The sequence below is a fragment of the Mizuhopecten yessoensis genome, unplaced genomic scaffold (genome assembly GCF_002113885.1).
Source record: "Mizuhopecten yessoensis strain PY_sf001 unplaced genomic scaffold, ASM211388v2 scaffold8365, whole genome shotgun sequence".
In the NCBI taxonomy this organism is placed as follows: Eukaryota; Metazoa; Mollusca; class Bivalvia; order Pectinida; family Pectinidae; genus Mizuhopecten; species Mizuhopecten yessoensis.
The window spans coordinates 1063564-1079358 of NW_018407511.1; the positions used below are offsets into that span (position 1 = coordinate 1063564).

Consider the following 15795-nt stretch of genomic DNA (forward strand, 5'->3'; position numbering starts at 1 on the left):
CATGCCCCCCCCCCTGGAAATTTGGACACCCCCTCCCAGATAGGTCTCTGGATATATACGCCACTGGTCTGCGAGATATTTACGATCTAATTGGAAATAACTCCATTCCGGATATTATATCATTTTCTTTTCTGTCTCTATTAGTTTTTATCTTATTCCGGATAAGGTATCTGCCGGCACTGAACTGATAATTAATTGTGAGAATTAAGAGAAACACCACGCTTAGCTGTGAAGTTCGATAGTTATTTCTGTTGGACTATGTAACGCATACCAGGTTATTACACAAGTTAGACGCTATATATATGACGTCACAGTGATCCGAATCAGATCATTTCAGGACAAGTTTTTAATTAATCATATCATTTAATACATGCCGTACGTGTTACAAAGCCCGATGCCGTTCATTTGCTGAAATTTTGAAATAAACACACATTCTCTGACGTAATTGCATATACCTTTGAAAAACGGGATTTTATACAACTAATGTTAGTGTTGTAAACATCTTAAATAGTGACCACAATGTGTAGGTAAGACTAAATCAACACAATCACCACTATGCTAGCCCCAGGTGTGTTTACCGGAGGTCTCGTATACGTAAAGCATATAGTGACCACAATGAGCCCCGAGATTGTACCTGTTCGGGGAATGAGCCATCCAGGAAATATCGTCCTCTAATGTTACCTTGCGCCCTCCTGTTGTATACCGATACAGAAGGTCACGGTTGAGATGTAGGTACAATCTCGGGGCTCAGCCCCATAAACTAAAGCGTGAATATAACTGTAAACCTGGATGTGCTTCAAACTCGGATGCAATTTGAGCAAACGGAGAAAGTTACCTCCTAGTGTCCCTTTTACACTATCGACCGAGCGAAAAAATATCCAAATACCACGACCAATTCTGGTGCAGATGAATACAACGCAATTGTAATTTTAACTTTAATCCAAGTCTATCCTGTTTAAGTTTGATCCATAATTTTGAGAATGGAAATAAAATTGGCAACCAATTTTCTTAATTATTACCTAAATCTTCAAACAGTAAAATCTTTTAACAAAAAAAGTCAAACAGATGCGAAAAAAACCGTTTTGAAAGCAATATCTTCTACAATATTTCGATAGAGTATACACTTTTGTTAATCTGAAAAAGGGTTTTGTCACTGAGATTACTGGCCTACAGTGTAATGTTAGCGTGCAACGTCAACACGTGCAGTATTTGTCTTCGATATGAACTGCAGCAGTTTCCTAAAGTAGCAATCGCGCTATCAGCTACACAAGGACTTCCAAGACTGGAAACTGTAGAGGAGGAATCCTCTTGTCCAAAAAACACTAAATAACGCGATATATTATTAATTATAACGACACCGGATATTGCAACAGAAGCCCACTTCATGTGATCATCGCCCGCCTGATAGCAATATCCGGTGTCATTAACACTGCTTTAAGGATACTGTAACCTGTTGTGATGTCAGACATGCCTATGTGAAACACGAAACACAAGTCTGAAATAAACTGCATTCTACCACAATACGCTGTGTTATTCCACTCTCAGATCATTGTATAAGCACGCAGACTGTTAGATAAATATGAGTTATATACCCCAAGTGGTATATGACTTTCAAGAGTTTTGATTGGTCGAGAAGATGAACTTTGACCGAAAAGACTTTTTCCACGTGCTTTTTGCCACCTGCTGTTTTGTTTACGTCGTCGGCTGTCAACATCCGACAAATGTTGGTGACTTTGTGAGGTTATGCGGAAAAGGGGGTTATTAAGGCAATATTAAAAGATGATACTTAAAGATTTGATCGCTAGTTTCAGGCAAAATTGCTACAGACGCACGATATCGTTTTGACGTCACACCGTCGCGTGTCCAGGTCGTGAAACCAAAACAAGATCGATCTGTCACAGTGTCGGGAAATATTTCGTTCTCCCAACTGGCGTCCCGTTATCGCTATTTAGACGGTCTGACTATGGCTGAACTTTCACTATAAACGTCAACCATAGAACCGTCACGACGAAACGTAGGCCTATGGTTTTGGATATTGACAGCGATAAGTTCGTCTACAAAGGTGAGTTACGGCGAGTTCATCACTTGGCGGGAGGCAGACTTCGAACGATATGCTTAGGCGCACATAGTCCGTGGTTAATTTATATAAATTAATGCAATACTGCTACTCTCAATATTTAAAGTCGTTCATCTATTTTATTTTTTCATTAAGTTGTTGCCGAAACATTAATTTTGACAATAATTAAATTTGTAAAAAAAAAAGTCATTTTTGAATATTAATGAGTGACTTTTTACATACTGGCCATATCACTACGCCAGACTTGTTCCTGAGTATGGTATTTATTTCACTCTCGTGAGTTAATTTTCAAAAGTTACAGAAAGACACTCGCTTGAGTGTCTTTCTGTAACTTTTGAAAATTAACTAACGAGAGTGAAATAAATACCATATTCAACAACCACTCGTTGTGTAACCTCTATTTAATTACGGTTGCACCTGTGCAGTAAATATACAAATTTTATACAATTAAGATGACCAGCTTGTGGTACAAAACTGCAACTAGTGACTTACATGGAAGGGTTTAACATATATCCTTTTAATCATAAAACTACTGATTAATTCAAAGGAAAGAAATGAATACCTCCATCAGTGGGGTAAAGTCATAGTCAGTGGAAATTATTGTCTTTTTCATGATACAGACTCTGAACAGCAATGTACATGTGTTGTGTAAGCTTTATATATTTTGTATACCTGGGTATGGGTCAGGTTTTAAATCTTTGATACCTGGGGCGTTAATTTTGTACCTGTGATGGCCTTTTTAAATCTTAACTCTTAACTTACTAGCCACAACCTTTCATCATGGCACTTTGGGCCTAGATTAAAAGCCGATCCTGCATCAATTTAACACTATAACTTAATACTGATGCTCTGCATTGTTTACCAGTAAGATACCTGTATTTAAGCTTGGTGACATTCACTATTAACCTTGATCAACAGCAAACAACATCTGGTGTAAATCCTTCCAATACAATATGTATCGATTGTGAAACTATTTACAGAACAGAAAGTATCAAATTTCACTGTCTTGCCTTGACACAGCTCTGTAGACTCCAGTTAACCAGCCATGGTCTTGACGGTCAAGCTTGCGTGCTTCCGACAGATAACTGCATGAACTGAAAAGTGAGATACCTAGTTGATGTAGTGTTTTGTTATTGTGTATACAAACTTGATAGATTAAAGATGAACGCAAGATACACACCTTTAAATTTTGGCGATTGGTGAAGTATGCCAAAGATGAATGACACTGCACCATACAGCCGTTTCTTCCTTCTAAAACTGTTTGGTGATGCAAGGGTCCAAAAAAATGGAAATCTGACAAAAAAGTGGAAATCTGAATTGGTCTAAGCCACTGTTGGAGGCGCGGTAGTCTAGTGGTAGGACGCCGGGCTCGTGACCGAAGGGTTGCGTGTTCCAGGCACGGCACTGTGTTGTATCCTTGAGCAAGATACGTTACTCCACTTGTTCCAGTCTACTCAGCTGCAAATAAGTACGTGGTTGGGCAGTGCTAGAATTGTAGAATGCTAGCTGTGAGCGCCGAAATGACAGCACCGGTTGTATGCTCCCCAGGGAGTTGAGAACGATATTGGCTGGTTGCAAAGGCCCTATAACCACGGATAATAATTTGTGAACCGCTTTGAGACGACCTACGTTATGATAAAACGGTATATAAAAACCTCGAATTATGATATTATTATTATTATTATTATTATGTTGAAACAGAAGGGAGGTACAATAGAGGAGTACTGGATAATTTCAAATTAATGTAGAGCAAAATGTGTATAGCATGAACCGTATCAACCCTCTAAAAAGATTACTGTGTCTACATTAAGTTTACGGCAAACCTGGGTGAGTAAGTAATACCAGTGTACAATGTACCTCCAACAGATACAGTATCTCATTAAGTTATTACTAACATGCACATTCATGCTCACGCGTCCGTAAATATTCTTACGTACAATATACAAATATACAGACATGCCTTCACTTGAATGTGTTCGAACTTTCCTGATGACGTTGGTTTTATGTGGTACAAGCTTAAGCTTTAACCGTTACAACACCAGACTTGACGTAAAGACGAGACAGAGACCCACAAGGTGACAGTTGAAATCATCATAATCGTAAAATGCTTGTAGTTTCCACTACCTTTCTGATATTCCCGTCAGCTCTAATGCTTTATATGATACCAATTAACGAGGGTGACCAAACAAATCTAATTTACATAGATATTTTTTTTTAAAAATCCGGGGGGAGGGGGATTTAGTATTGGTCAGAATAATTAACAAATAACATAAAATCATAATTTCCAAAACCGTTTTAATAAAGAATAAAATGTAATACTTAAGTACAACCATAATCACATGTGTTAGCACCTATCGTTAGCACAACCCAGGTAACATTATCTAACAACCATCCCTACAACAGGGCTTTTCCATAATCACATGTGTTAGCACCTATCGTTAGCACAACCCAGGTAACACTATCTAACAACCATCCCTACATCAGGGCTTTGCCCAATCACATGTCCATGTAACATAATGTAAACAAAAGTTCGAAAATAAAGGTTTTTAATTTTGTATGGCTGTAATTTTTGACAAAGAAAACAGTATAACAGACAAAATAGCACAAAATGAGTGTCAAATACATTATTGCTAGACCAAAAGATATTGGGTGTCAAATAAATTAAACAATACAAGACAATATTGTCATATTAATATTAGAAGATATAAGATGTCAAATAGTTTAAACAATACAAGACAATTGTCATATTAATATTAGAAGATATTAGATGTCAAATAGTTTCAACAATACAAGACAATTGTCATATTAATATTAGAAGATATAAGATGTCAAATAGTTTAAACAATACAAGACAATTGTCATATTTATGTTAGAAGATAATAGATATCAAATAATTTAAACAATACAAGACAATTGTCATATTTATGTTAGAAGATAATAGATATCAAATAATTTAAACAATACAAGATAAGTAGTGTCAAATTAATACAAGATAATGGGTGTCAAATAAATTAATACTCCAAGATAACGGAATCAATGGGTACTTAATAAATTGATAAAACAGTCAAATAAATGAATCAACAGTACGAAATAATGGGTTAAAATCAACAGTACAAATTATTGGAAGTGACATAAATTAATACTAGAAGTTAATGGTGTCAAATAAATTGATACTAGAAGTTAATGAGTAGCCAAATAAATTGATGCTAGAAGTTAATGGTGTCAAATAAATTGATACTGAAGTTAATGAGTGTCAAATAAATTGATACTAGAAGATAATGGTGTCAAATAAATTGATACTAGAAGTTAATGAGTGTCAAATAAATTGATGCTAGAAGTCAATAGTGTCAAATAAATTGATAGTTAATGGTGTCAAATACATTGATACTAGAAGTCAATAGTGTCAAATAAATTGATAGTTAATGGTGTCAAATACATTGATACTAGAAGATAATGGGTGTCAACATAAATTGATACAAGAAGTTAATGGGTGTCAAATAAAATGATACTAGAAGATAATGGTGTCAAATATATTGACAATAAAAGTTAATGGGTGTCAAATAAATTGATGCTAGAAGTTAATGGTGTCAAATAAATTGATACTAGAAGTTAATGGTGTCAAATAAATTGATACTAGAAGTCAATGGTGTCGAATAAATTGATACTAGAAGTTAATGGTGTCAAATAAATTGATAAAAGAAGATGTCAAATAAATTGATACGTTAATGGTGTCAAATAAATTGATACGTTAATGGTGTCAAATAAATTGTTACTAAAAATCAATGGCGTCAAATAAATTGATACTAGAAGTCAATGGTGTCGAATAAATTGATACTAGAAGTCAATTGGTGTCAAATAAATTGATACAAGAAGTCAATTGTGTCAAATAAATTGATACTAGAAGTGAATGGGTGTCAAATAAATTGATACAAGAAGTCATTGGTGTCAAATAAATTGATACTAGAAGTGAATGGGTGTCAAATAAATTGATACGTTAATGGTGTCAAATAAATTGGTACTTAAAATTAATGGTGTCAAATAAATTGATACTAGAAGTTAATGGTGTCAAATAAATTGATAAAAGAAGATGTCAAATAAATTGATACGTTAATGGTGTCAAATAAATTGATAAGTTAAGAAGATAATGAGTGTCAAATAAATGAACACTAGAAAATAATAGGCATTAAAAGTTAATAGTATAAGCCAACAGGTTTCAAATTAATAGTAAAATATAATAGGAGTCAAATAAATCCATAGTACAAATAACGGATGTCAAATTAGTTCAATCTTAAAGATAACAGCTTGGTATAGGAAGATAACCATCACAGTTTATTGGGAAGAAAACACGAACATAATTTACTACAACTTCTCATAATTTCCAAGAAATTTAATACAATCACTTCAATTTCATTTTTCCTATTGTTTAGTTAAGAAATTGCACAAAACATATCACTTTTCATTTGGGGCTTGATAAATAACAAAATAAATTGAAAACATAACAAGCACTCGCTCTATACACACCTCATAAAGGTCCAGCTTCGCACTGATAACACTTATGTTGGAATTGTTCCAGATGCAGTACCAGGAAATTTTCATTATATACTCAATTAATTAATTAAGATTAAAAGAAATTTGTAAGGGGACAGAGGGGTGGGGCTCAAAAGGGGAAATACAGGTAAATCAATAAAATCCTTCATTTACGATATCAATTGAGGAATTTTGTCCCCACCCTTATATCGATTATACAGTTACTAGGCATGAAGAGCATGCTACCAGGATTGGCCCGGAGGTCTTGACCCACACCTGGAGACTACCTCTCTGGGTCATAATATTGAAAAAGTTGAGATCCCGAGGCAATAATCCTATACAAAACTGCTGGGCATGAAGCACACACTTATGTTCTTGGTTTCTTACCCACCCAAACAGATTTAGTTCTTCTTGCAGCTTGAACTTCTTTGATAAACTGGTAGTATATAGTACTTTGCAGGTTTTATATTTAAAATAAACTACAAGGTGAGCTATTAAGACCTTGGGCCTCTTGTTGTCTGATATAATAAATAAAAAGATATTTGACAGTATATTGCAGCTGAATTTCTCCAATCCTTAGTGATGCATATATGGTACAGTAAACCCTGAACTTCCTCACTTCATAAGGAAGGTGAAGGGTTTTATTGATTTACATCTCTGGCCTCTATTTTGCCACATCCCACATGCCTTTCATTTATACAAAATGTAGTTATCTTTGCTTGCATGTTCTCTTGTTTTAAATCCATCCATTCCTATTGAAGGAGAAAGGTTTTTCCTTTATTTCCCCTATTATGCCATGGGGGTTGGCAAACCTCCATTTATACAAAATTGAGACTCCCCTTTGCCCAAAGATGATCTATTACAAATTAAGTTAGAATCACTCCATTGATAAGGAAGGGAATGATTTTGAAGATTGACCTCTATTTCCCTTATCTGGCCCCACCCCTCTGCCCAAAGATGCACTAATTTAGTTAGTCACTCCATTGGTATAATAAAGGAAGGAAAAGATTCCCCCCCTATTTGGCCCTGCCCCTCTGCCCCCCAAGAGGGGGGGGGGGGGATTACCATTTGTTTATATAAAATTGAGAATCCTTTGACCAAGGATGCTTCAAACCAAATTTAATTATAATCTACTGAGCTATTAAGGTACAGTAGAGTTTTAAAGGAAAAAGTTGACAGATGACCGATGCTTCGTTACAGCATAAGCTCACTTCAGCCAGGTGAGCTAAAAATCAACAACATAAAAAAGGCTTGCTTTTATATGTTATGTAATATCTGTATATTAAATAGTGGTGAGATTAATTATGTACAAAACAGTAGTCACACACATTTTATCAGTACATAAATTATTCACAAATACATATACATCTCATTTTTGTTATTGAATAATTACAATTTGGCAAAACTATATGAAGAATATTAAAGATCTTTCAAAACATGTGTAAGATGGGAAAAACAACCCATAATCATAAATGTGTAGTTTTGATACAAAAACAAGTAATGATAGCATTTCCTGCATATTTCTCCACTGACACAATGATATCGTAGTTACAAATCTGTTACTGTCAAATAAATATGAAAGACAAACCGCATTAATATCAACACAAACGTACTATAAATAATTGGGGGTTCCTTTTTTCGACTTCTTTTAGCAGTAACAAATTAAATATGGGGGTCCAACTTTATACTTCTCAAATCCCAACAATGAGAACTCAATCCGCAGTTGTGATATAAGCACTTCTAAATAGCATTTAATGCTTGACTAGAAAAATTCAATCCAAATGTTGATACATATTAGATTGAAAATGAAATACCTTTGAAATTGGACGGTTTTCTAGTTTTAGTTGCTATAGAAAGGATGGATCATGGTATTTAAAATACAAACCACAATGACAAAGTTGTTGTTTGATGCCGTCATCGCCTTTTAAAATTGTGTGTAAACAAGATATCTGGAAAGAAAAGAATGTTATTGAAAGTAAAAGAAAGAATATTTGTTCTTTTTCAAATACCGTACACCTGAAGTCTGACTGTTGGCAGATGAAGCAATCTTTTTGTTCTACTGCTATTTTAATATCATACCTTTGGTAATTGAAAAAAAAATATGTTTCCAAAATTTATCTTTAAAGTATTAAACATAATATTCCATTTAAATTTTAAACATAAAACAGATTAAATATTTTGTCATTTGACGGACATATGATACAATAATGACAACAGATCATATGTCTGTGGTGTATTAGACACTCACCTTCTGATACTCCAGCCCTATCCTTGAACATTTCCTCTGAAATTTTCCTATACGATGTGTACTTTCTCCGAGGAAAGACAATAGAAGGATCCAACAGACAACATTCAGTCATTTTAGAAATAGTTGATGACTTTGTAATAGGTTTCACCGATAACTTCCCACGAAAATTGGTCTTTGATGTCTGAAGAGCAGATCCAACTGATGGTTTTTCGTGAAAATCAATCTTAGATGATGAAGAGTTTGACTCTGATTTTTGGTGCCCCCCTGATTTTTCCAGATTCTTGGGGGAATAAAAATATATATATATATTTATATAAGGAGTAAAAGAAGTTGGGACCAAAAAAGAATAAATTAACATGAATATGGAATATTTTGTTTATTTTTGTTCTGAAAGTGCTTATCAAATATACTGCAAATGAATCTAAGCTTGTTTTCTAATCCCTCTGAAATGACATGTCAATGTGTTATAACCATGCATGATTATTGAATAATACTGTTCAAACTATACTGCAATAGGATCTAATTTGTTTTAGCCCCGCATGCTACAGAGCGGGAGCTTTACAGAGCGGGAGCTTCAGACCGGGAGTGTGTACCAGTTACAACAGTAGATGCGTCAATAGTAGTCGTAGACCAATAGTATGATGTCGACAACGGTGAGTTTACAGTGAGTTAAAACATTATTACAATGATGAGGTGATCTCTGTTGTCTTTATTTGTCATAATTCATACAACAGTATTATTATCAAAACCATGATGCATGCTTTCCCCTGTATTACCTCAACACTGATATCCTCCTCCACCTCAGTAAAGTCTTCTGGCACTATCTCATCAGAATTAACCTCGATGGATTCATTGAACTCCAACTCATCCTCAAAACACGGGCGAGGTACACAGGTCAGATTGACCTGTCACAACACAGCAGGTAGAATAAGGAGTGAACACACACACCTTAGCTGTACATTGGAATATCAGCTTATTACTGCGTCATCATGTATTGTTTTAAAACATAATTCATCAATAACTTGCTATAAGAAAACTGGGGGCAAGTAAGAATTACAGGGGGTGAAAGTATAGGCATATCCTTTTGTTTCATACTGAACTCCTACTGCAGTTAGAAGCAAGGAGTTTCCAAAGAAAAAAATCCTTTATACAACAAACTTTTCATAAATTTGAATTTAAAATATACTAGCGGAAAAAAGAAACTGTGCATGCGGAGAATTGTTATAGAACATGTATTACTAACTGTATATACATGAAAATTCACACACATGACCGAGTATGACACATACACACTATCCATGTGTCATTGACAGTTTTTCCAGTGCTGTTTGCTCTCTATAGGCGTTGACCAGTTTGCATGTTTTTCTCGTTCAGCCATCCAATTCGACAATGAAAGTTTATTTTTCAACTGTTGGGTCACTCTGTTGAGACCAGTGAACAGTAAAAACAGCATTATAATGTTTTAATTTGTGATTATTGCTATGCCGAGGCTCAATGAAAATGACCGCCTCCGGATTATTGGTATGCTTCAAGCTGGTATGGGCCAAGCCGTTGTCTTTACACGTTTTCATGTCCATCAAAACACAATCCGGGATTTGTGGAGACAACATCAACAGTTTGGCCACGTCGACGATCGACCTCGCGCGGGACGTCCACGTGTTGTGAGGTAACGTCAACAGGACAACCATATTCGGCTTGTCCATTTGAGAAATCGCTTCCAAACAGCAAGTTTGACTGCACGGACAATCCCTGGGTTGCTACCAATAAGCCCAAGAACTGTACGGAACCGATTGCGTGAACGAGCTATACGTCCGCGACGTCCTGCAATGCGCCCAGTTCTTCTGCCACAGTATTGACAGCCGTTTCAGAGTGTATCGTTGCGTTGGAGAACGTTTCCGTGACGCGTGTGTGGTTCCATGACGTTCTTTCGGCGGATGCAGCGTTATGATTTGGTGCGGCATCACAGCCAATGGGAGAACGCCTTTGGTGGTTGTTAACGGGAATTTGAACGCGCTACATTACCGTGACGAGATCCTCCGGACCTACGTCGTTCAATTCGTGCAACGTCACATTACGCTACAGCAGGACAACGCCAGGCCACACAGCTCGTGTCGCTATGGACTTTCTGGCCCAGCAGGACGTTGACGTGTTGCCCTGGCCTGCTATATCCCCTGATTTGTCGCCCATTGAACACGTCTGGGATGAAATGAAGCGCAGATTACAGGCATTACCTAATCAACCGATGGCGTTGGCTGATTTGGCTGCAGCATTGGTACAGATCTGGAATGCCATCCAAGAAGCATTCTTGAACCGCCTGATAGGCTCCATGCGTCGACGTTGCCAGGCTTGCATTCAGGCAAACAGTAGACATACGAGGTATTAACATTGTGAACTCAGTATTGACCCCTGCTGTGTTTACGTCACTCCTGAGTGGAACTTATTGATTCCATAACGTGGAAAACGGAATGCAACTGTTAATAAATAACAAATAAATTGTCCCTGAAAACCTTGTTGTTCTACGTCATACACCTTTATTTTTATAACACATTTTAGGCATGCACAGTTTCTTTTTTCCGCTAGTATATATTTTTTACAAACAATTTTTACGTTACCAATTTTTTTGAAAATTTCCGTTAAAGACATTCATTAAATGAATTTCTCATCTTAATAAAAACACACACTATTTTCCCCCCTAGTTTACATATATAGCAAGGATCAACACCAATTTGCTACAACTTTTGACATGTAAACCAAATCACAAAATATCACAATTTTGAATTAAACAATAGTACACAAAAAGGTTGCTCAATAGCCATTTTGGGCTGTATACATGGCTGAAAAAAACCCAAGCAGGGACCAATTAAAAGATGTTGAACATTTATATGCTTTGGGTACTGAACCTTTTTACATAAACTTAAGTTACATACTTCTGGTCTTTGAAACCGTGTCTGAGTTGAAGCGACTGGAGTACTCGTCAAGATCTTTCCCGAGTTCACACTGTCCTTCTGAAATCAAACCATACATACAAGTGTGTCCAGGTAATATCTTCGAACAACTAAAAGCCTGTTATCTCAGCAAGTTCCAGCCCCATATAACTAATCTTAATCTTTGGACCAATAGCTATAGGAAAAGCTTTTTTTTAATTTATTTTTTACACATAATGACCATGTGACCTAGAAAGTCGAAAGTGATTATTTTTATTTAATAACTTGATAGCCCTTTAGAACAGCAATATACAGGATAAAAATCTCTATTCTAAATATTACCATTCTTTGTGAAAAGTTGTTTCAAGGTTTTAACACATTTGATCCTGGATACATTGACGGTGGGATGTATGATTTTAACAGTTTAATACACCTTTCATCAAAGTGAGCTTAAAGACAAATGAAGGCCTACTGGGTCATTAGAAGAAGCTGATTTGAGTCCCCCCCTCATCCACAATATATTTTACCCATGACCTTAGTAAATCCAGTAATTTACATGAACTAAATTCACAGATGTCCTTTGCTACAGGCTACCTGTAAATATGATAAATCTTGGCATTATTGGTCTTTAGATCAAACTGTTTGAAATTTTTAAACATATTTGACCCTCATCTACCTGGTAAAAGAGTAAAGAAATAACTTTGGACAAACTTGATAGCCCTCCACCATAGAAGCTTACAAAAGCCATTTAAAGAAAAAGATGATGCTGACTACATATGTGCGAATAAGCTCTGCATGGAGCCTGGCACATTACTAGAAGAAGAATGGACACTGCATCATACGTAGGCTATTTCACCTGTTTGTGCTGTGTGAACTAAAACCACAACAGCATCAGAAACGAAGATGCAGCACAGACATCATACATTATCAAATGATCATTATTTTTCTTACAAACCTCTTTCCATATTGAATTAGGTCCACTATCTAAATAAAGGTGTTTTTTTCCACTTCCTGTCTTCGCTTTCTTGACAGGGCCATCTCTTGTTATATCCAGGTGGTCAGAGTTATTCACTAGAAGAAAATTAGGATGTGGTAGTTGAACACTTTCATCTCTCAAGGCTTTCACCCGCAAGGAAAGTATCTCTGAAGAATAAGATTGTTCTTTTCTCCCCTGTGTAGAGTTCATCAATGTCAAGAAACAAAGCACAGCAGTACTGCACTCCATCCTGGGGACCTTTTTGCGCAATTTATTCCCTTGTCAAAGTTTCAAATTATTTTTTACCCATTAAAACCTGTGTTGACCTTTGAATCTGGTCAGTGATCAGAGTTGATTTTTGACCTTAATACAATATACCAGGAAAAGATTTGTACAGCTTGACAAAACATACAAAGCGTAATGATAGATTTTCCGATGATGACTGATTTCAAATTTTTAACATTTGTTACTCCCATGACCTTGAAAGTAGGTTAAGGTCATTTATATGAGGAAGCTATAGAGCATTCCGTCCTAGGTAGTAGGTACCTACTAGTCAAATATCATGACCCTGGGTCTTTTGAAATTTAAGACGACTTCTAAAGCTTTTTATCCATTATAACTAACTGATGGTGACCCTTGACCTCTTACAAATTCTCAAAGTTGCCCTTTCACCTTAACACAATATATCAAATTTGAAGTATTTGCCTCGGTGACCTGTTTAACACGCCTATGAATCATGCCTCATTTATTTAATTTTTAATTTTTATCATATCTCATACTTGTGACAGTGAAAGTGGGTCAAGGTCATTTATTTGAGGGAAATATATAACACTAAATCCCTGGCAGCATTAGCCAAATAACATGTCTCTTAGTTTTCATGCAAAGAAAAAGTAAACGATGGACTACCTATGGACAACAAATGCCACATCATATAAGTTAAGTCGGGCACTCTGTACTAGGTGAGCTAAAATCTATTAATCTCCCGACTATTTTTCTATGTGATCAATTTCCTTTCTGTTCAAGACCCGATGAACTGCATAAGGAAGAAAAATCAGGAATGCTTTATTACTGGATTATCTGACAGGCCATAGTCATAAACAGTTCACCAGATATAATGTACTGTCTTTGATTTCAGAGTAAAATATTGAGAGATCACCTGTGTTTTGTGAACTTAGGATGGCTGACAGTGAAGGCGTAGGATTGATCAAATCCTCTGTACAGCTGGACACAAACAGAACTGTAGAACTCTTAGGTAGTAATCTCCTCTTCTTCTTGTTGATCACACTGACGGACTTCATGGGAGTTCTGTTGAAAGTGAAAAATATATTTCAGTTATGGGTTGGCTGTGAAAATAAATTGTATATGTTAGATTAAATAAATAGTTTTGTGTTTCCTTTTTCACACATTTTTTTAAAATAGTATAATAGTAATCTTATATTTTTGGGAGGATTAATTTTAGACAAGCACCATTGAAGTATATAAAACATGTCTCTATAGAGAGATGAAACCAGTTTGCAACAATATGCATAGCACATGAAAAGTTTAGCTGATTTACCAACCTACCCTAATTAAGGAGCCAAAAGCAAAAACTCGACATAATCATCTGTGGCCTCATGCCTTCTTTCTTCAAAACTTAAAGATACTTATAGTATTTCCTGGAACAGGATCTGCATGTTGTGGAGACCTATCAGACTCAAGCACATAATTAAGGCTATAGAAATGTACATATCTTATTCTGAAAACAAGGATTGGATTATTTTGATGTTCACTTTGTACACATTTGTACAACCTCTGAACTCTCCAAAGAGGAGGTCTACCTAATTTGACTTCTCAAAAGTGGAGTAAAGTCATATTAAGACTGTGTGAACAATTTCTGTGGCATTTTTGTCCATGGAGAATGTTATTCCAATGTTACCTAGAAGAGAATCTGAAGGTTTAATGAAACATTTCCATGATATGACTTACACAGCGTCTGGTTTAGTCTGTCTTGCCTTTGGAGTTTTTTCCTGTACGAGTTGTATGTGCCCTTGTCTATCTGTGTAAAAGAACATAACGCTTTAGTTATTCTGCTCCCTCGCCTTTTCTACACTTTTTATACCTACTCAAATGTTTCGACTGCTCTGTATACACTGAAAGAAAGGTTAGCTGTTTGTTCTTTATAGTATTATGGCCGTATGATAGGAAACCATCAACTTGGGTGTGCAGACCTTCACTGAACAACACCCACTAGCAGACATTGGATCTCATTTTCCCTGGTATTTTATAGTCTTTGTAGAAATACTTTTTGAAGCAAAATCATGTTTAACAGGGTAACTACCAGGAACTTATAGTACTGAGGCTAAAATTAAATAGCTTTTTTACCAAAAGAAGAGATTTTTACCTATCTAATGAATGTCTGCAATGAAATTATAGAAATAAGATCTATCTCTGGCATAAAAAGCTAAATGGGCCTGTATTACTCACCTGTTGTTCAATATGGTAGGCAAAAACACTCTCTTATGTGACCTTTAAGGTAGGCCAAGGTCAAATTTATTTAAATAAAGTTGATAACAAGCAAGCCTTCATGCCCCCTGTTACCTTAAAGGTGAGTCAAGTTCATTCATTTGAACAAACTTGATAGTTCTTCATCTCAGCAAGGCCTGTTGATTGTAAGGTGTAGTTTCAGAGTTTTAATATTTAACCTTCATGACCTTGAAAATGGAGCAGGGTTGCCAACCTCTTAGGAGTCCAGTGTGGGAGATCTCCCTCCACTGGGTTTTACAATGTGTGAGACTTTTGACGGCGTCGCGGCGTAACGTCGTTTTGGGTGTTAAGATAACATTTACAAATGTATCAAACAAATCCTGGCTTTCTCTGACTACTATAGCATCTGCATTGTTGATATTTTCACTTCAAGATCTTTGTAGGAAAATAAAACAAAACATTTTTTGTAGATATATAAAAGATTTTTATTTATCACACAAAAAAAACTGACATCAGAAATGCAACACATTATATAATTAAAGGCCTTTCTTGTAACGATTCCACCCTTGGCTAGAACAGG

The 15795-nt window shown here is 35.8% G+C and overlaps 1 protein-coding gene across 5 annotated transcripts in view; it reads right to left on the bottom strand.

Annotated features, from left to right (window-relative positions):
• Window positions 1-4910: 4910 nt before the first annotated feature.
• The window catches only part of LOC110455755 (serine-rich adhesin for platelets-like), a 28967-nt gene continuing 18082 nt past the window's right edge, over window positions 4911-15795 (bottom strand). For 4 of the 5 annotated variants that reach the window (XM_021506113.1, XM_021506114.1, XM_021506109.1 and 1 more), the window contains exons 13-19: window positions 14718-14787; window positions 13909-14060; window positions 12732-12847; window positions 11780-11857; window positions 9629-9757; window positions 8853-9132; window positions 4911-8553 (exon numbers count right to left, since the gene is read on the bottom strand). In XM_021506113.1, coding sequence (XP_021361788.1) covers window positions 8519-8553; window positions 8853-9132; window positions 9629-9757; window positions 11780-11857; window positions 12732-12847; window positions 13909-14060; window positions 14718-14787 — 860 coding nt within the window. In that variant the 3' untranslated portion in view covers window positions 4911-8518. The remainder of the gene's footprint in view (window positions 8554-8852; window positions 9133-9628; window positions 9758-11779; window positions 11858-12731; window positions 12848-13908; window positions 14061-14717; window positions 14788-15795) is intronic. The other variant, XM_021506112.1, reaches the window with a different exon arrangement.